The sequence below is a fragment of the Spodoptera frugiperda genome, chromosome 6, assembly GCF_023101765.2.
Source record: "Spodoptera frugiperda isolate SF20-4 chromosome 6, AGI-APGP_CSIRO_Sfru_2.0, whole genome shotgun sequence".
In the NCBI taxonomy this organism is placed as follows: Eukaryota; Metazoa; Arthropoda; class Insecta; order Lepidoptera; family Noctuidae; genus Spodoptera; species Spodoptera frugiperda.
The window spans coordinates 5,001,287-5,024,050 of NC_064217.1; the positions used below are offsets into that span (position 1 = coordinate 5,001,287).

The window sequence follows — 22,764 nt, forward strand, 5'->3', positions numbered from 1 at the left end:
TTTACGAATCAGTAAGCCATAAGCAGCTGTCTGTTATGATGCAGTTAAATTAAAAAACTTAGTTGAATATTACTGGTATAAAAAGAAAACAACAATATATCACTTGTATTTTTTATTCTCATCATACAATAAAATTAAATATGAAGTATTTACAAAATTATAGAAATAGAAATCTAAAAAATCATCACATGAAGAGTTTCCTACTCGTTCGTACTTACACACTATGAATTAAACTAGAGAGTAAGTTTACAACGGAAGAATTCTTTTACTTATATGTTCTTATATTAGTTTAACTATTGTAAATGTAAAAATTACATTATTGCCATCGCGACGGTCAAACTGTTCCAACATAATTGTTCAATTACGTATTTAGTAATTAAAATAATAAAATTTAAACAATAATATACAAACACTGATACTATTCTGGTAAAGTTTTAGGCCTTATATATAAACAAAGGATGCTAAGGTATTGATATTTCTTTATATAATAAACTGCAACAATAAACGGCACTGCCTATAAATATAAACAAATTGAGATTCGATATGCATTAAATATTAAATTATATTAATTGTTTCAATCAGTTTCAACATACATTGTTCCCTAAAAGTAGGAAATATAGGATCAATCACCAAAAATAATTCAATACCGCGAGCATAATTTAAATTTTGAATCACACAACATACATATTGCTAGATACAACATTGATCGGTTTTCTCTCTACACTAAAATGTAAGTACACGTATCATGCTTTCATTTACATATACAAATCTCATATGGGTACATAATACACACACACACACTTGATTCACCAGTTCGCTAATGTACTACAAAGAATAATATCTATTAGAAACTCGCGGTACAGAATTTACAAGTCAGATACCCATAAAAAACCTATCACAAATAAGCTCCAATCAAATAAATATCCACATTTCCTATACAATAACAGAGAGATAAGTACAAAAAGTGTTTACTACGCTAAAAAGGAATCAAGTTTTAGACCGATTCGGAACTTTGAGCATTTCGTAACAAACTAATTTATTATGCTTAGTTTTACCTCTAGACAAGTTTTCTAAGACCTAGAATAAAAACGAAAGGTACTATATACCAAGTGAGCAGTGGCTAAAGTTTATTTCAAATGCATTAGTGCAACTAAAACTTCGGTGTGAAACTAACTTTTCTCGGAATGCTATTACTAGGTGACAAAGCTACTGACTAATTAGGTGAGCGCTTGTGAACGAGTGGCGCCACTGTAGCTTTAGGCTTCTTTGATCGAATTAAACATAGGAGAAAGAATCCATTGTATTCGCATCTGCTTGAAAAACGGGTTGGTTTGTTTTAGAAAATGTAACGACATTATGATGTGGGTCCAATTTAGCCAGACATAGATTATGTATGTAATAAGTAAATTTGACACATTTGACGCAAGGTCATAGTTATAAAGTTTGACCATTGTTGTCTTTAATAAGATGCAAAAATAAATTGAAAAATATAGTTTTAAAGTTGCGTATTGGTTGGTGGATTAGTGTACAAAGGTACCATAAAAAATTTTTAGCATTAATAACTGTTTAAAACGCAAATCTGGATGATGAAAGGAAGTTTAGTAATAAGCTTGTAGTACCCTGTTTTCACTGGCCACTTGTAAAAATAATAAAATAAAAAATCTCGAAACACTACTCAATTTCAAAATAACTGCACATAATTGTGTCTTTCTGGCGTACTCAGAAACATTTAATCATTACTTCCTTATTAACGATTTTGTTCCGAAAACAATTGCTGGCTTTGTGGTCGTTCTGGGCCGTACTCAGTCATTTAAGGGTTATCTACCATTAAGTTACTCTGAATACGGCGGTGTGGCTGATGAATCTTTAGGACAGCAGTCATTTTAAGATTGAGTAGCTTTACAGATATTAAGAAAAATAAAAATCAGAGTATACAAAAAATTGAGTACAAAATAAATTATAACTATTTGCTTATCTATTTTAAGTTAATATTCAAAATGGATAAACAAATATTGTATAAAATAAGTAGCTTATTAATTTAGCACAGCAAGGCCCTAAGCAGACTCGGAGCACCTTGTAGAGGTCAAGAGAACTAAAATAAACTAGTAATACCAGTATATTTTGTCAGCTAACTGATTGTTAGACTATTTTTTTTTTTATTGAATGCGTCAGGATATTTTCGAATAGCCAGTCTTTGGAGTAAAGATTTGCATTTATAATTTTAAAGTATGTCGTTGTGTAAAGTGCAATGTTTTGAAAGTCAAGAAGGTACGCGAATTTCAAGAATTCTGTTAAATACGGTTATATGAAAAGCAGTCTGCTTAGGAATCAAACTAAACATTTTGAGAGTACTTAACAAAGAAATTTTGTTCGTTCACCGAGAACACAAGCTACTAATGTAAAAAAAGCCTCATATAAATAAATACCCTACACCATTAATTTCGGGGACTTAAAACTAGATGGCAGCAGTGTTGTAAGATGGCGTACAATATACAGAATACCATTAACAATAAGCAACATGATTCCACTAATGCCTATAAAATAATTTACTAAAATCTAAAGATAGTATTATGACGTCTATAGTATAATAAAATATAATTATTAAAGACTAATAAATGAAATATTTGTTTTTCAATAAAAACTCGATCATTGCAAAATATATATAAAAATACAAGACTAGCTTTACATTAGAAGTAATTTTTTGTAAAATATAATTATGCTATTACGCTAAATTACTTGTAATAACGTAAGTAATATTTAGTTTAACAATAGTATAGTAAAAACTAGCATGTTCTATACGGCCAACCCAAAATTATTAAAAAAATAGTACATAATACTGAATACAATGGAAAAAATAAAGTAATATCATTTTATTATGACAAATTGTGATGAAAACGATAATTTTGATTGCCTTCGAAAAATAAAAATAATCTAGAAAGGTTGTATACACTCATACAATACAAAAATAAAATAATACAGGTAAATACACTTGTAAATGAACCTTATTATTTACGAAATAAGACCGTAAATTCAAATTAATGTAATTTTCGATCACTGGTCATAAAATGTCCTATTTAAAAGCAGCAAGAAATAAAAAGCAAACAATTAAAGGGATTTTGAGTCTATTGTCTTGAATAATTCTTTAAATGTTGAATCTAAATGTCATTTTCATGATTTTTGATAAATCAAACCTGTATAAACAAACTATATGTCAATAAACCCTAATTGTAATTATAATGTCAAGTATAAATAATTTCCTTATATATAGGAACTTATAAATACAAGTATTCTTTAACTTTTTATGTATAAGCTTATAGAATCATGTCTATACATAATTCAGGGCTATTTGACGTCCATAACCTTGGGTCAGAAATAAAATTAACTAACTTTACTAAAAATGTATAAATTAAATATTGATAAAATAACCGTTCTCAAAAACAATGATGAAGTCATATAAATTAACTCTTTTTAATTATGATACAAGTTTCAGTAATTAAATTTTACATACACGCAATTTAAGCCTGCGGCCTCCAAGTCACCATTTTTGTAGTATTATTACTGTTGTCTATCTATTGGATTTTCTAAACCGCAAAGATATTGTTTGATAGATCCAAGTTGAGATCTGTTTATAATTATATCATTAATCCTTCAAGTGTCTTTTGCCTGGCATATGTTAATACTAAGCGGAAGATTTGCCTTCAACACTTATCTATCGACAATAAAGAACTTAACTGTCGTTCGAAACGTAAAATTCACTATAAAAAGCTTCATTAATTGCACATAAAACTTCTTTAAAATAATTTTGTGGCATTTTGGAGTTAAAAAACGAAGAACATACAAATTTGTTCCTTATACACATAAAATCGAGACGATATCTACAAAAAGTAGTTTATACGATACAAATTTTGATCTGAGTATACACCAATTGAGTATTCAAGTAATTAGGTTGTATAGAGTAACATTGTAAAGTGAACTTTGTCCCCATGTTTATATGGCGGGGTTTTGTTCTTTCGGGAGGTTGTTCCCTGTGTACGAAGACCAATGGAATACTGTTTGGACTCACACTTCGATATGGTCGTAGGAGACGAGTGGGCGTTTCAATTTCTGCGGGTTTACTATAGAAGGTTTCTGAGTACGTGTATGCCACACATACACTTTAGTGCAGTTCTCTGCTAACGGCTCCAATTCGTCTCTCGTCGTGAAATATTTTAATATTTCACTTTCCTGTAAATAGAGAAAATTAATGATTAATATTAAAGGCCTCATTATAGAACATTTAATTTGGAACAATAATAATAATTGCGATAATGTTTTCCTGAACTATTATTATTACTTTATTAACATTCAGCTCCGTATAGTTTCAATACTAATGAGAGCTGATAAAAATACACAACGATAAAATATCGATGAAAGGCGTGAGATATAGCTAGCCCAGTTTAAATAAATGTTTACGCGTTATTTGTTAATTCAGTACGCACTCAGCTAATGAATAAGAGCCGCAGTGTGACCCGAAATTAGTCGGGTATTCTCAAATTAATAATTTCTTTCTTAACAAACCATGATTTCCTTCCTACTGATATCACTGATATTATTTTAACTACAATAAGAAATAAATGCCGTAAATTAATTGGCGTCAAGAGCTTCAAACGTTATGATAAAAATCATGACATTTTGAACTCTACTATCTCTGAACGTAGAGACCAATTTATGTATTTCTATTTATAACAAATTAGGCAAAATAATGATAACTTCTGACCTATAATTCTGAAATAAACCGGTTAGGTATAGCTGTTCCTTATAATGATTATAACAATAATGTATAATAGACAAAGAGTGTAATGATTTTTATAGATGCCTACTACTATGAAGCTGTTACATTTACATTTGTCGATCCAACAATTACCTTATTTACTTCATAATAAAAAAACCTAACAACAATTCGAGTACAGGAAAAATATCTGCAAATGCGCACAAATATAGAAAGAACCAAGACTTTTTATTTGGTAGCACGCGAAATTACAAAACATTATACTTATTACTATTTATCATAATTTTCATGTCAGACCAAATTGCACCAAGACATTAGACAAGAAATAATGCTTGTGGTATTAAGTCCGCCTTTGTCGACTATTGTGCAATAAGCAGGCATTAGTATGCGATGTCTCAAGTAGTCAGAAGCTAGTATTTTATGTTTTAGATGTAATAATAGCAATGGAATAAATAACACATATGCACCAATTATCGCGCAATGTGCAAAACCGCTAGCAAATACAGAATATAATCGAGGTGTTTGGTGATGTCGAACATTACACAATGTAATCAACATCAGAAGTACCTACGAAAATGCTGATTGGGTTTTCCTGAGTAGGCTCAGACTACCTGACGTAACTATAACCTGACATTAAGAGGTCAACATTAATAAGATACTAAGCCTCACACAAGGGCAATGACAATAAATGTGTCATCTTTGAATTAACGTTAACAAATATTATTTTTGTGTGTACACATTTTAATATTTTTGAATTTTACTAGTTGCTTTGCACTAGAATTTTTGTTGTGTATGGTATAAAGACAGCGCACGTATTTGTCAATAGACACGCCTGCATATTGCATGTGTGGTTGATATTTTGTTAGTAGCTCGGTACAATTATATTCCTAACAAGCAAATATCTATTAAGTTTGGTTTTTGAAAGCGACCGTAAGAGACCCTATATCTACCAACATTCCACATTCACGCAATGTTATCTGAGTTGTCTTTGAAAACAGGCAAAGTTTAGTTGTATGGAACTTTTCTACTATCTACATCTAATACCAACCTGAAATCCAGACTGGACTTTTCTGGAGAACTTGGCCTCAGGATGTTCTAGGAACAAGGTGGCGTTGATGGCAAACCCTGCCATGTCTATGGGGAATGGTCGGAATGGCTTCCACCAGGCGTTGAACCCGCTTACTTTCCCGTCCGTGACTAGAGGCATCTCCACTCTCATACCACCAACTATCCCGACTGGCCACACACCAACTCTTTTGATTTTCCGCATCTGTAATTAGGAAATGATAGAAGATTATATTTATGCTTGTTACAAGGTTTCATAAAAATTTGATACTGTTGTTTTGCTTCGCTGGTTGAGAGATTAAAAGTGCATATGCCCACGATAGAGTTGCAGTTTTAAATCCCATGACAGGTTAAGTATTAAGTGTTGTGTTTTAGGCATTATCAGTAGGGGGCCCATGTTACCAATTTCAATCTGCACTCATACTAACTACTATTTAATATATGCTGTTTAGACGAGCGATAGATAAAGGTAAAACCTGCTTAAACATGAGGGAAAAGCATTAACATGTAAACAAATCAACTAATATTTATCGACAACAAAAAAAAAAATTGTAATAATATAAAACAACGCTCTATTGCTAGGGGATCCGTAAAACTAGATAGGGAACCGCACCCATTACTCATTTGACTATTTTTAGCGGAATCTACGCTAAGAGTAGATAAGATAAGGCAGTAAACAGTCGGGAGTCGGGTGTTACAGCCAAACTTATCGATCCAATACCAGTAGTGAGCAACTGTATTTATTCACGTTTTCCTCATATAAAAATGTTATCACTACATTTTTAGCTAAATAGACTTATTTAGCGGTTTCCTAGTCGTTTAGTCAGTACGTCAATATAACCTATTTTATAGGATAGGACAGCAAACAAGTAGACGGACGACCTGATGGTAAGCAATTAGCGCCGCTCTTGGACACCCAAGAGTTCCAAGTGCGTTGCCGGTACGCGGCATGAGTCGTCGTCGTACTTAGCATAAATGTAACTAAACTGTTCATTTTCGAAAGTCAAATAGTAGTAGTCTTCGAATAGTTTTTCACGGAACTACCGTGAATCAGTCGATACATCTACGTGGAGGTTCCATTTCACTAGTAGAATTAAAGAACGAGTTGCCTGCCTTTTTAAGAATGAGGAATGATAGGATAACGCCTGATAGAGGAGAGTGGAAAAGAAAACATTGCGCCAAGACAATATGATATCAGTGAAAATGATATCAGCAAAATGATGAAAGAGTAATAGCATGGATTCAAGAAATATTTCCCAGATTCCCGGTGTCAAGCGATAATCTCCCCTATTACTAACCCGTTAGGACTTACAGCAGTGGGCAAAATGGAAAATCATAGCCATTAACGGCCTTACTCAAATAATCAAGAGGTTAATAAGCTTATAGGGAAAACATAAATATGGTAATCCATTCGGTTTTATAGTCGATAAAAACCTAATACATATCGACGTTTATACATTTCCTTAGGTACGAATCATTTTATGATGCTGTAGGAGCAAGAGTTTTATTGCGTCTGTTGCCAGTAATGAAAACGTTAGATCGAATTATTAATAATTCAGTTTATTACATGCACTGTACCATGTAACTATTGTAAGTAGTACTTAATGAAATAAATGATATCGTAGCCCTAAATACATATTTTATGTCAAACTGCCTTACTCAGAGACATTTAACTATTCCTTAATAACGATTTTGATTCGAAAACTAAGGACAAGGTTAAGTAACCATTTAATGACACTGAGTACGGCGGAAAGTGTGGCTTCTTTTATATTTGTTTAGAAAACTAAAGCATGTTTAGTTTTATAAAAGAAAATTAGTTACATAGGCCCGTATAAGGTTTATTCATACGTTTTCTTGTAACAATATGCAAATTCATAGTGAGAACCAATATTATTATAATTAGAAAACTAAGATCATAAACAAGTTTGACGAAGAGTAGAATAGATATGAAGTTCGAAGACAGACTGCTTTGAACTCGCTCCCGACAAACGTCACGTATGCACCAGTCATCGACATGATCTGTAGTCTGTAGTGTTACGCTCAACCTAATTTTAGAGAAGTCATCGACCCGTCTCATGACGGTGTACAATCGCGAAATATATATGCTCCAATAAGTTAATGATAACGTCTTTAGATACGCGTAGATATTGGTTGTTGACTTTATAGGGATATGAGTGTTAAATTGTCTAATCTGAGGGCTTAGTACGAGTTTGTTTTACGTTTAACGAGATCGAAAGGAGAGCGTGTTCGGCAGTCTGATTGGTTGGTTAATTCGAGCCGCATAATAGGCAGAGATGCGTAGTGCATTATCTGTTAATTTCTTGTATTTTTTTCTTCCTTTATTTTTTAAATACTTTACCCTTCGTTACTGGATTTTCTACTCAGTCGTGGGTGCGTTTACAAACATACAGATGCAAATATAGGTAAATGACACTCGGGCCCGAAGCAATAATTTGTGGATATCACAAGGAGATGATTCGTGCGGGAATCGAATCCACTACACGTTGTAACGTCACTTTTAATGCTAGTATTGACAATAATTACACCAAAAGGCACAATAACACATACTTTGACCCAACAATCCATTTAAGCCGTTCTTAAAGTCGGATTGCAACCAAAAACTACATAAAACTGTGTCAAAATTATGTCTCTAATAATCTAATCTACAGATAGATAAGTCGTTGAACCTGCTCCTAAGTATAGTTGTCCCAATGTCTACAATCAAACGCATTACAGCATAATTACTTATGTAATTAAATTGTACACACAACATAATATTTACAATGTGATAATACTCTAATCGGAACGTAGTAACTATATAACAGTTATCGTGACCAACCGAAATCAGTGTAAATGATAAACTATACAGTTTACAATGATTACAACCATACAACCATACATTTCCTCGTTAGTTTAGTCACGATTTAAACATCAGCTGTCAATCACAGGGCCTCCCTTTTAATATACAGAGCTCACAAACTGATTTTAAGTTTTTTTAATGAATCTTTTTATATATAAAATTCAATTGCTGTTCATTAGTCTCGCTAAAACTCGAAAACGGTTGGACTGATTTGGTTAATTTTGGTCTTAAATTATTTGTAAATTCCAGGGAAGGTTTAACAGATGAGAAAATAATTATTGAGGCGGTACGATGTTTGCCGGGTCAGCTAGTACATATTAAATGAATTGTTATACCTAAGTAACACTACTGATGTTATTACTATCGAAAGTCATTAATATTCAGTATTTTAGGCAAGTAAAGTTGTCAAATGATTATTATTCTAAAGTCAAAGTAGGTCTGTACTCATACGATGATGTCATAGGTATGTATGTAGGCCTTAAGTATGTTGCACATTTAGCCACACAGTACGCTTTGAGGGCATAAAACTTGTTCTTCTGAAGAAAATACATAATAACTTCTATTTCTTTTTTTGCTCAAAGAATGTCTATATATTTAAATGCTAGTGCCTCGACTGAATAGAAAACTCAGTGTATGGGATTGACACGAACATTCGCCAATTTAAGCCAAGCCCATTCAGTTTTCTTTTCACTCGGTCCACTTACTCTTGAATTTAATGGCATAATTATGTCTTAAACCACGGTTAATAGTGTATTCTATAAATATGTATGAATGTAGGTATGTTTACGTGCGTATCTCCAAGACTAAATAGATACAATAAAGGCTATCTAGAGTCGATGAACTCCTTCTAGATAAAGATGCGGTGTAGGTACAGTTAATATAAAGTTCATACGCAATTTTCATTAAGTAAAATGTGTCAGTAGTCAGTTCGCAGAAAACGATAAAGATTGTTGTTCGTAGTTGGCGACTACTCACCACAAAAGTTATGGATTGAATTCATACCTGAACAAGTAAAGTATTAAACACTTTATATTTTTAGAATCCAACGTTTTCAGTAATGATCATCATATGAGAGAAGACGTCCATCGCCCAACAGTCTTTGACTTTAGAGTGTGTGCCAAACTATAGGGATAAACAAATATTTTCCGGTTTTTCCCACGCTTGAAACCACGCTTTAACCTAACCTTCAGCCTTCAGGCAGACACCTTCACCAGACACCTTCACCAGACACCTTCAGGAAATCTGAAGGTGATCAGGTAAAAAAGAAGAATTTTCTGTAAAAGTACCTGCCTAATAAGTTAATTAAACTTGATGAACGTAAGATTATGTAATAATAGCAATCATTTAACAATAGATCAAAATTAGCTATTAAAATATTATGCAGAAAAATCTGTGAGACAGCCCTTAAAGACTTTAACATTTATAGCATCATCAATTCCGTTCCGAATGACTCCTAGTAATCGAGTTTTATCTATTTGTATATTGGCTCAGGAAACTATCGAAGACGGGAACTCCAGTTAGTCACTTAGCTAAGGAAATGATAAGATAGTGTCGATGACCCTCGCTAAATGGATAGGCACTAATATAATACATTAAGCTGCATTATTAGAATAGTTTATTGGACCAATAATGAGGATAGCTGAACTGTGGTTTATGATTATTATAGGCCTATGTTTAACTGTGTCCTAATAGAGTCAGTGAGTAATGAGGACACTAAGTAGATCCAGACTACAGAGTAGAGCATTTATGTGCTACTGGAGAAATCAAATAAAGTCCGTCAGACTGCAACAACCAGTTTTGAAACCAGGATTACTACGGTAACTTTAATATGGACGCCTCAACATAACTACAACTGCATTGCGAAAAGGGACAACGTACTATAAGTCTCACGTCAGTCTAATATGAGTCATAACTTAATAATAAACTCGGAAAACCAAACTCTTGATAATACTTTGCTCGACATTTGGAAAACGTGGTCAATCACAGTCCTCTCTAGAATTCTCCGGGACGCGTCAACTAAGTATAAATAGTTACAAAGCTATTGTTAAGTGGAATGATTACAACATTACATTTTCCTGCCTAGAGTGGTGATATTGTTATTGTTTGTGAATAACAACAACAACGAGGCTCTCATTACACATACCTTAGTATTATAATACGGTATGACGGCAATGTTACGTTGAATATTACCTCGGTGTAAACTACTACATGATCAAATCTGATTCTTATCCGGTCATCATCATAATATAGTAATGGCGACGTGTATTATAACTGTTGGACACGTGTGTGTGTGAGCGGTGCGTTAAATTAGGATGCAACAATAGGTGTGTAATGAGATGATGTGACAACTAGTATGATTTGCAATTTAGCTTTTTTTTCTAGGTGTAAATCATGTCGATACACCGCTTAACATGCGAGAAGGGTAGATTATCTACATTTTGATGAGATTAGTCTCAGTTCATAATCAAAAACATATCTGTCCGTCAATGTCGTTGAAACGTCAATTAACGGACTTTTCTATTGTCATTTACTTTCCTGTTAGTCCATATATTATGGAACAACAAATTACAATAATATCATAAATGTGAAAGTTTGGATATCCGTCAATCACTCTGAAACTACTGAACGGGTTTTGATGAAATTTGGTAAACAGACCGGGAATGAGCTGACTTGGGAGAAAAGATACTTATTATCACACGGGCAAAGCCACTGGCAGAAATTAGTTATTATATAAAACTCAATGTGGCTATATAATCATCGCTAGGTAACAGTTATTTTGCCTCAATCGCTATTCAAAATGGTGAAGCATTTTTCCGCGTACGCGATATTAAAATTCAATGCACACGACTATGTTTTGGTTAATCCGAAAAAGGAAAAGAGAGACAAATATTTGTATTATTACATTAAAAATGCTTAGATATTCTACTAACCTTTCTTTTCATACAATAACAAGTCTCATCATTTTATTTAAGACCGTGTCGATTATGTTTTTAAGGTATGAAATTCTTTGCCAGAGGCTAAATTTGGCAATTTAAGCTATGCGAAATCCTACAAAGTTAATTAGTATCTGTTATATTTGATGTTTTTAAGGCTTCGTTAATAAAGACGTGATTTAAGCAACTGTCCTTCATTCTGTACCTTTTTTAAAGGCGAACGACGATGTAATCTTTATTTCGTAACCTATTAATGTGATGTACTTACTATAAGACTGTATTAAATAAAATGTGCAAATAGTAAAATAATCTCCTCTTTTTTAGGAAGTCGGTTACTAACGTATTTACAGATGTATTAACTTTCACTAAATAGAGCTCATATATATGTAATTATCAGGCATCAATAGTTGCTAAAAATCAGACGACAACTTTTTAAGATCTTAAAAAAATAAGAGTAGTCAAATTCATCTTACCTCATCAAAAACCTTAAGCGAATACGTGTTGTCATCGTCCATAAAGAAGACAACGCCTCTTTGATCCTCGGCCTTCTGCAAATGGCCCTTTAGCCAATCCAGAGCCAAATTCCTTTGTTCCACGCCACTGGCCTGTAATTATACACAAACTAATAAAAAAACTGGAACGTCCGCTAAATATTTTCCACATGTTTTGTTAATCCATCAACACTACGTTTCTATTGATATTTTTCAAACAATTACAAAACAAAACATCCCCTTGTGTTATGTATCGCATACGAAGAATATAGGTAAATTGAAATATGTATGATTCGTAAAAGAAAACCATTTTGTTAGGTGACGTCTATAGGCTAGTCTCAAAAAGGGATTTGACGGCAGATTTGGTTACTAGAGATAAAACCCACCTACTTCGAGTAGCCTACCGATTAGTTAGTTATTTATTGAGACTGGCCGTAATAACTAAACATACCATACATTATCTCATGTACCTACACATGTATTACAATTTAAAAACCTTTATGGAACTATGTGTTATCGTATAAAGAGTACCGTGTTAACTAATAGTAAAGTCTTCCAAGATAGGTACTTAACTAATAGTAGAATGTTTAATTCACATAGTTTCATAAAGAGTGATTTTTATGGTGCCTATAATACGTAGATATTCCCAGAATAAAGAAACTAAACAAATATCTTTCATTTGCTTATTTTTACGAGACAGAAAACACTTTGTACATTGTTAGTAGTATTATACAAAGAGGAGGTGTCATTTCAAAACCTTAAAAATATTACAAAAATAATAAAAAAACAAGTCTTCTTTTGAATAAAACTGCGGTGTCAAATAAGCCACTAGTGTGTGACACTTCACTAAGCTAAAGGAAAAAGAAACAAAAGGCCCCTTTTTTGAAGACCTGGCGAACTGCCAAGCGATTGGCGGAGCATTAAGTACACTTAACAAAATTATGTTACTACAAGTTTTCGTAAAGTCATTCCCCTCTACACAAGTCTTAAACAATATTGAATGATAAAAAATAAACACCCATAGATGGAAGAAGAAAAAGTTAATAAGTTAATTCAGAAATTCGAGATTAATTCTCAAATAAGAAAGAGTTCAAAAACCCACAACATTTATTTTCACGCAAATCCGAAGCCACTGAAATTGTTATTCGCAAAAATTCAGTAGACATACAGACCAACTTGCAAATTATTTAGTGTGATGTAATCGTAATTGTTATCCTAGTCATCACACATTTTAATTATAGTACAGTTATTTAGACAGACATAGGTTGGTAACTAGGTGCTACTACATAATGTCCCTCCATATATTATTATGCTAATTTCTACCCAAATTTTTTTCCTTCTTCCTAGGTATAAATTGTGCATTTAGTGTAGAGCTACAAACGTAAACGATTTTCTATTTTTTTAATGCCTAGTATAAACGGTTTTTGTCTGTAAAAAGTTCTCATGGAACCCCCCTTATCGAGAGAAGACAAAAGGGGACTGTCAGACTCTCACTGACACTGACGCAGAGTATAAGAGTGCAGGGAATTTAATTTCCTGTAGCTAAACACTCGTGGTTACCCGTAGGACTGGACACCTTAGAGGTGCTACTGCTTAGGTGCAGGTGTTAGACACCTTAAACGAGGTCTTGTTAAATGGGCTGACAGACGGGAACTTCCCCAAGTTCGCCGTCACCGATGCCATTTAGGGAGATTGAAATAGAGCAATTCCTGCTCTCTTTATACCCCCGGTGCACATGCTGAGGAAAGAAAGAGGAATTATAATCTCCCTTTCCCTCTCCCAAGAGTGCATGCGCGACATTTCTTCGCAGAAGGACACCACTGCTTCCCACTAACCATTTTCTGGCAGCGCCTGCCATTTATTGTACTAACGTGTGCTAGAAATGCAATACAATAAAAATGCTAACCCAAACGCAAAATGAAGTTGAATGAAGCACCCAGCAAAATAGGTTGATATTAAAAAATGCCCAGTTGTAACTATCCGTAATATTACCTAATAGTATGTACTAGGAAGAGGAACAAATGAATATACCTAATGTATATGGTACATAATGTGTAGGTATAGGGTACACCCTTCATGTGTGTGCAATCCCTAGAACTATTAAGTTACTTTCATAAATAGTGAAAAGAAAACGACACAATGTATGCATATAGAAATTTTAGATGAGCCCCCTCTTGACACATTTAACATTTTGATTGTTTTGTTTGAATACGGTATGATCAAATGAATGAGCAACATAATAAATATATGGACCCCATAGGTAACTATGGTAAACCAAACCCAAACAAACACAATGTAACATAAAAATATTGAGACCCCATTGTCAATATGAAGCAACTTACTGCGACCCCTTTAATTCCTCTTACTTTCTGTATAGATGTAGGCTGCAAAGGATAAAATATATTTACAAACCTACAAAAATATCAAAGAACTAACTAATTCTTCTACTAACACTATTTCTATTGTACTAGTACTGCAAGGGATCTTGGATTCAATACCAGTTACCTAATTATTGGGTTTAGGGTTTTTAGGGCAACTTCTCAGTAATAAAATGGAATCTGAAATTGTGGTCAATGACAATAGGCTCACCATCTATTATATAGGACTTATAACAACTGCTGATAAGTGGATTTCGCATTGCATGTACACATCCCTTTCAAAGATGTAAAATAAATATAACTACTAGACCTCATCTTTAAAATGAAGTAACTTACTAAGACACTTTTATTTCCTGTAACTGTTATTGGTGTAGGCTGCAAAAGGATAAAATATATTTAACTGCTACTCTAAAAATATTACAAATAACTGCCTTATTGAACTGACTCGGTAAAATAACTGGTGAAAAATCTTAAATTAAAAATAAAAAACCCGACTGCTAAAAAAACACTTTAAATAAAAACTGAAAATGGATTAGTCGTAGATGCATGTGTACCACAAAATCTTATGCGAAACATAATTGAATGCAACAGTCGGGACCCATATTGAATAATTTTAGTCTAGTTTATTTAATGGGTCCCGACTGTTACACTCAATTATGTTTCGCATAAGATTTTGTGGTAATAGCATTGCTATCTACACTTTTAGACTAAGCTTGTTTTTTACTTTTCATTTTCAGTTTTTATTTAAAGTGTTTTTTTAGCAGTCGGGTTTTTTAATTTTTTTAATTTATTTATTTTTATTTAACACTTTTTAGTTAGTTATAATACGGCTATGTGTTTCTCAAGATTTCACCCGCGCCACGAAACGACAGTTCAGAAACCGCTAGTCAATCGCGTCGCGTAGTACCTATACGAATATTTAGTTTGAATAATAAAGAACCTAATTGCACATAGTATTTTTTTTTTCTATATGTCAGTGATATACCATTTTGGAATCCTCATGATGAGCTCTTTAATTTCATACCCATATAGTAGCAAATAATCTAGGGCGCCTCACGGCCGCCATGTTGGTTTTTGTTTTACGTCACATATCTAAGAACACTTGGGTAATTAAGACGAATCCAACGATGCCCTGATTGTCGAAATCCATCAAGCCGTTTCGAAGAAATGAGGTAATAAAGAATATTAGGCTCATACATACAAGATACGCGCGAAAAAATAACCCTTCCTTGGCAGTCGGGTAAAAATGGGTTTTACGTTTAAAGTGAGGTCCTCTGCCTATCCTTTTAAGTAATAAGGGATTTTTATGTTACCATAGAAACGTTCTCACTTATTAATGCCTAAACAACTAAATAAAGTGCAAGTTTTATTAATCACTGTTACAACACAATTTCATCAAACATTCATTTACAGATTTACAACAAACACTTATGCACCAATTCATATAACATCTAAAATATGTTTGGACATACACAATACCAAGATGTGTTGTACATGCTTGTTTTAAATAGACATATATTGATGTCCATCACCTGAAATATTTATTAAAATTAAAACAAAATCAGAGACGAGTTTTGTTTTTGAGTAGTCCATTACTGGGGAGAAATAAATTACTTAGCCATTGTTGTTCAATCTTTTTATCCAACCTGACTATGCCTAAAAAGTTTTATAATATACATTGCTTTGTAACATTACGTCTAAGTATATTTTAAGGAAATATACATTTTAAAGCTCTTTCCGGTTGCTGCAATATCTTCTTTAGATCCTGTTACGCAGTACTTGAAGTAGTGCTTTTTATAGATCTTATAATGAAGGATGTAGTTTGATTTAAATAGCATATCGCTAGCAGATTACGGGACGATACTTGGCACAGAAGTATACAAGATAAATTCAAATATCCAGACATAGTTACATGAATCTCCATTGCCTTGCCAATAACTCGTTGAACTAATTTATTATTATTCTAATTTTATAATATTGAAAACATTCATCATACATACCGTGGATTGTTTTGTTTTGTGCGTTTTAATATTTAGATGTGTGTACTTTAGATTTGATTCTTTGAGCAAATTCGCAACCAATTTTGTCTTTTCCGCAGAGTCTTCGATCACCACCCAATGAAGGTTCTTTATATGCATCAAAGTTTGTGATAACCTGGAAAAGTAGAATGGAGTTAGTATTTCTTGTATTGGTGAAAGTAAATGGAATGGTTTACTTAATTTTATTATAACTATCGTGAGATATACTAAATTAATTATTCTGTTATCGGTTTTACACACATAACTGTTTGACAAAGAACTCAACTAGTTAGTTTCAAAACATGCTAGTCATATATTTATGAGAAGCATTCTGCCACAGTAACACTGTTACTGAGTAGTCAATTCCTCATGAATGTGAATAAGATGATAACATAATAATTAACCGCTTGACGTTTTAAAGTAGGTACCTAGCTAAAATGTGGTTTGGATAATACCACAGACATACCTAATAATTTTATTTATAGTAAAAGGTTATATGACTTTAAAGTCAAGACTCACTTTTTTTTTCTTTATTATTCAATAAATTTACAATTTACATACATATGTATTACAAAACACTTGTCTGAAACCTTTAAAGGTTTATATGACAGAGTGGAGAAAGCAAACTCGTATGCAGTATGTTACATTAAAAATTAAATACGTAAACACCATAGGTGTTTACGTATTTATGAGTTTCTATTCCATATAACTAAATACAATTCTATTACAAATACCTTACTGTAGTGTAGTACCTATTTGTGAAAATAATTATGAGTAAATCATCATACTTTAAACAATGAAATATAATAATTTTCTCTCTATTTACACAGACAAACACAGGTGAGCAATTAACAAAAACTAAACAATAGGTAAAGCAATTATTGAATTTACAATTCATAATTAATAAGTTTATATGTGAACAGCAGGTCCTGTACTTCATTCAAGTTAGTTTTTTTTACAGTTAGATCACATTTTTATATGCAGTTTTTGGTAAGTAAGTAATTGGCAACTGTTTCCATTCATGAGATATTTTTTTCTGTTTCAAGGTTTTATATTGATTAAACACTAAATGTAATACCTAATACTTATGTATAAAATAGCTGATGCAGGTATTTAATAAATTAGAAATATATACTAGGTACTTTACCTTAGTAAATAGGACTGATTACAAACTGTATGAAGAAAATTATATTTAGTTTAATAGGGTATGTAGTTAAGTAATACAAAATTGGTAGGTAATAATCTTATATAGAGCTCAAGAGTTTCTATGTTTGAACACACTAGTCTCTGGAAAGTAGTTACAGAGATCAGCGGCCTCTTTAATAAAATCTTTTAGGTCTTGGAAAAGTCCATTAATCAAGGAAGGTAATAAAACATCATTCTACAATCAAATAGCTAATATTTCATATTGAGTAAGTAACTATTAATGTGAAACAATAAAGTAAATTTAAGTAGGTACCTAGGTACATAGGTCAAATATTAGTTTAAGTAACTACACCAGTTGTTTAGGAAACTTGATTCAATAATGTTGTCTCTCAAAAACTTTGAAGATAATATATTTTTTTTTTTAATACAAAAGACTAGATATAAGCAGTTATGCATTTACATCTAGGTTCCTACATGTTAAAAGATAAGTAATGAAAATAATTACCTATTATGGGTATACACAACAATACCTCATTGTTTCAATGAGGATGAACTAAGTATTTGTAAAGGGATAATAGGTATATTTCTAGATACCTAAATGCAAGTTACCTAAATGCATGCCTACCTAGTTATAAAATTCGATATCAAAGTTGCCTTTATTATTCCAAACGAATTAGAACAATAAGCTCGCAAGCTATAAATAAACTTATCAGAACAAATGAATTGCTAATTAAATTTACTTTTCTACCACAAATAAAGCTCGACAATCGACTTGGCCTACTCATGGTTAAACACTTACGGCGATTACTCAACACATACCTTGTGCAAGCCCATCAATTAACCAATTAAAATAATTGTCGGCTTACCAAGAGATATTGCCAAATACTTTAGCCAAACAAATGAGGTAAGATATCCATACACCAAGGGCAGAAGAATCACGATAAACAATTCATACCTTGTAAGATCCGCCTTTTGTGCGAGCCTCGCGTACGTTGGAGTAATTCCGTATATCACTGGGAGATATGAACTCACTTCTGCATTAAACTGGCATTGAAAAACTGGCCTAGTGTTAAATAAAAACAACATAACGAAAATTAACAACCCCATTGCTAGATATTGCTTTTTGATGTTTACAAAAGGCATCTTATTGTCGGTCACTTTTCTTTCAATTATTTTTATGGACACTGAGCGTAGTTCTCACAGCATTATTGTACACATAAAAATTTACAAGTTAATATTGTAAAATAGCTCGTAACAAGTCCGCTGATGCGGCCGATTCGCCGTCGACGAATGACAGATTGATTTGACGCTTTCATTCACAGATAGTTGCGTTCGTGGATACGAATGTCAGAAACGGGACGTAAAAGTTATTAGCTTGAGATTCTTTTTTCTCTTTCTGTCTAATGTAAACTTTCCTTACCAAGAAAAAGACACAACATTGACAGCAGTGCAGAGATGATTATTATTGCAGACTGAAGAAGAAAAATTTGGAATAATTTATAATAAAAATCTGACTATTTATTATTGATTTTATTAAAGGAATTGAGTAAAAGTATAACTGAAAAAATCACATTAAAAAAGTTCAAGGAAATTCAGCATGTTTAGTACTACGCCAGTTACGCCATCTGTTGTAGAACAACTGAGACATTGTTTAAAATTTGTTTTTACGTTATTCAATAGATGGCGGAATAGCGATATGTGAATTATTCACGCTTTTGATTTTCTTCGGAGTAAGCAGAAAAGTAGTTACAAATTATAATCTGTATATTTATCGTCTTTCTTCGAACCTTTTCGTTACTGAGATGTAATTGAGTGTTGAGATAATAAATTAGAAGGTAAATTAGTAATCCTCCATATTATGGATATTATGGAGGATTACTAATTACCTTAGTATACTAGTATTACCAGAATTAGAGGATTACAAATCTGCCTGCTAAACCTAAGATTATAGGAAATTATGTATGAAGGAGGAGGCTAATCATTCAGCAGTTTGTGTACCAACAAGAGCTGTATGATACCTATCTACTTAATCAACAGTCAGTGTAGGTACCTAACAGTTAATTGATAAAGATACATAGGTATTGTTAAGTACTTTATGCATGACGAATCTGACGATTAACGAGATACCTACAATCTTGTTCAGATCGCTGTTTCGTACCTATCAGACTTTTATAATTTTTTTACTGAGTTCGAACACAGCAAACGAAGCATTCACACAGATTTTAAAATCACAACTATTGCCAACGAGATATTGTGATGAAGTTATCGAAAATCGATTAAAATGAATGTGGTTATAGATTCGATTCAGTGCAACACATTGGACGTTAGTATACAAATGCAGTTATCACTTGTACAATGTTGAATACAAAAATGTTCGATTCGAAATCGAGCGAAGTTTTTCCTATTAAGTGCCTACCTTTTTTGTTTTTATGGATGGAGTTTCATCCAATGAGTTCTAACCTTGGGCGAGGCGAGAGGGAGTGTCAGACTCTTCCTAACTCAAAACTACCCAGTTCTTACTACCTGCTTTTCGAGCTGGAGAGTCCAGGACGAGACCTAGGTATTTCATCATCGTCTCGACGCCGACGGTAACTGTTCCTATCGTTATCAAGTAGATACTTACCAATTTGATATTTCAACAGGTTGAGTCTCAGTCTACACTACATAGTGCTCTCTCAAACAGCACCGATAGGTAATGGAAAATGGAGTTGATAAATAATTATGTTCATTGGGCCTAAGTAGATATATGTAGATATGTAACATTCTAAGTGAATGCTACCTAACATACATAATGCTACCACTAACCAACATAATGAATGACATTACCATACTCACGTAAATAGGTGCCCACATTTGATTCAATAAGAGGTGAATTGCAACGTTGCAATATTATGGGAATTGGTTACTAATATACCTAGGTACAAATGCAAAAGTGTGTCATTGTTATCTTTTTTTGATGTAGTATAGTTTTAACAACAAAGCATTACCTTTTTTTTTGAGGGGGAAAATCATCCAATGACTTCTCCCGCCTTGTGCGAGGCGAGAGGGAGTGTCAGACTCTTACTGACTAAAAACCACCCCTTTCCTTCTCCTGCTTTTCGAGCCGGAGCCCCGGTAAACCCGCTAGGTAGTCCGCAGCTCCGGACCAGGCATCAGCCCTACTGGGCCCCATCTGTGGTGGTCTGATGGCTCTTTGAGGCGCGCGCGGAACGCGACGCGCCGCACGCACGGGTCTGGTTCTGTTCGGGCGATGAGCTACCCTTGCTCGCCGTCCGCAGGCCCGCACTTACGGTGGCCGGAAATACTGGGCTTTTTTGCACTCATGGCAATACTGGCACTTACGGCATTGTGTGTCGGAATGAGCACCTCTGCCTGAGGTAGGCAGAGGTGCTCGAGGTTCGGGGATAAAAGGCGTGACGATGTTTTATAATTTGTCATTTTGAAAAATACTCTAGGTATATCAAAAATTAACTAGAGTAAATAAGCTTAAATTCATTCAAATTAATAGGCAAATAATATCTAACACCTAATTAACAGATTGAAAACATAATTATTAACCCACACATAGCTAGCAATGTGTAGGTAATTATTCTATCACTTCACTCAGCCTTTCCGTTCATACATACGAATACCCAATAAATTCTTAGACGGCCAAGATTACGATTAATTCCTACGTAAAATATATTCGATACGATAGCATACCGACCCAAAATTGCCTTGAAATCTGTGCAGAACATTCTGGAACGCAAATTCATTAATTACGTTGTAGTGGCTAAAGTACGCAGTTCCGGACGCAATGTTTCAAAATCAACTGAAGGGGCCTGCCAATTAGCATTATATTAACACTACAAAGGCAGTGAAGGCTTTGCTAATGTTCCAGGTATTAGTCTAGTCTAGATCATTTGGTTTTGGTATTGTTTAGTGATTTGAATACATTACTCAGTTAATTTTTGTGATCCGTCTACCATCTGTTTATTAGTGAATATTTTTATAATGTGTTAAACCCTAGTTATCACTAGACGAAACTAATTGATTAAAGATATAATAAACTTTGAGGCTTTTATGTTTTTTAAACATAGACCTAATCGGTGAATGCGTTTATGAACATTCCGTTCCGCATAGCAGCTGTCCTTGTAACTACCTACTTAGTTACTGCTTCAACAGTTAATGTTTGAAAGTGGTGTATCAATACATTTTTTTTATTGCTTAACTGAACTAATTATACTGTTAGATGGTGGTCTCACTCTAAGATCTACGTAGTATTGTGGTTAATACCTACATATTTTAATGAACAAAGTACAATGGTGAAAAACTCGATGCAAACATTTCGAACGTATGACAAAGTCTTACTATGTTGCCAACTAGAATATAGAAGATTTTATTGTTACGACAAAACGTATGGACAAAATCATAAACTCCAAGATAGTAAAATAGGAACAACTATGTATATACCTCGGTAGTAAACTTCTTATTGAAATAAACTTAATTAACTTCATGTGGATACTACAAGAGATCGATTTTCATTCCGCCGCATTAAGAATCATTTAATGGTTACTTAATTAACCCTGTCCTTAGCAATTGGTTTCTAAACAAAATCATTACTAAGAAATAGTTTAAGTAATCATTAAATGTCTCTGAGTAGGGCAGATTGTAACGATTTCCACGGTATATCCCGAATCTTAATCTTCAAACGGATATAAGAAGGTACATAAGTCTACAATATATGTGTTCTCTTTTTAAATGTAGGTAACTATTTTTTTTCTGCTACGTTGCCAGAACAAAAACAATTGACATGTCAATGACGTCACGTTCGAAATGACAAGGACAGAAAGTATTTATCCAGTTTTTTTCTATAGATACTTAGCATTGGTTTATTTCTAACATTGGTATATTTCTTCAACTTGTACAAGTTTTATTGTACTCCAAATATTAATAATACGTTAATCGTGTGGTTGCAGGGAGTATTTTTTTAGAACAAGATTAGCATCACCTATATGTGTTTTACGGGTTTACTAAAAAATATATATATAGGAATTTAATAAAAGATTCACTGAAAATTATATTACCGACTAATAAAAAGTTACATAATTTTTATTTGTGAAGTT

General features: G+C 33.1%; 1 protein-coding gene across 3 annotated transcripts; it reads right to left on the reverse strand.

Annotated features, from left to right (window-relative positions):
- Positions 1 to 97: 97 nt before the first annotated feature.
- On the reverse strand, positions 98 to 18,962 carry LOC118267431 (galactosylgalactosylxylosylprotein 3-beta-glucuronosyltransferase I). 3 transcript variants are annotated; one of them, XM_035581427.2, is made up of 6 exons: positions 18,615 to 18,962; positions 16,496 to 16,649; positions 14,460 to 14,501; positions 12,100 to 12,231; positions 5,817 to 6,038; positions 98 to 4,224 (listed from the first exon to the last, which is right to left on the reverse strand). In XM_035581427.2, the coding sequence occupies exons 1-6, from the start codon at positions 18,800 to 18,802 to the stop codon at positions 4,060 to 4,062; spliced, it is 903 nt and encodes a 300-aa protein (XP_035437320.1). In that variant the 5' UTR covers positions 18,803 to 18,962; the 3' UTR covers positions 98 to 4,059. The 3 variants fall into 3 exon arrangements, with proteins under 3 accessions (XP_035437320.1, XP_035437319.1, XP_035437321.1); XM_035581426.2 differs by lacking the exon at positions 14,460 to 14,501 and adding an exon at positions 15,968 to 16,027; XM_035581428.2 differs by lacking the exon at positions 14,460 to 14,501 and having other exon boundaries at positions 18,615 to 18,961.
- Positions 18,963 to 22,764: the final 3,802 nt, after the last annotated feature.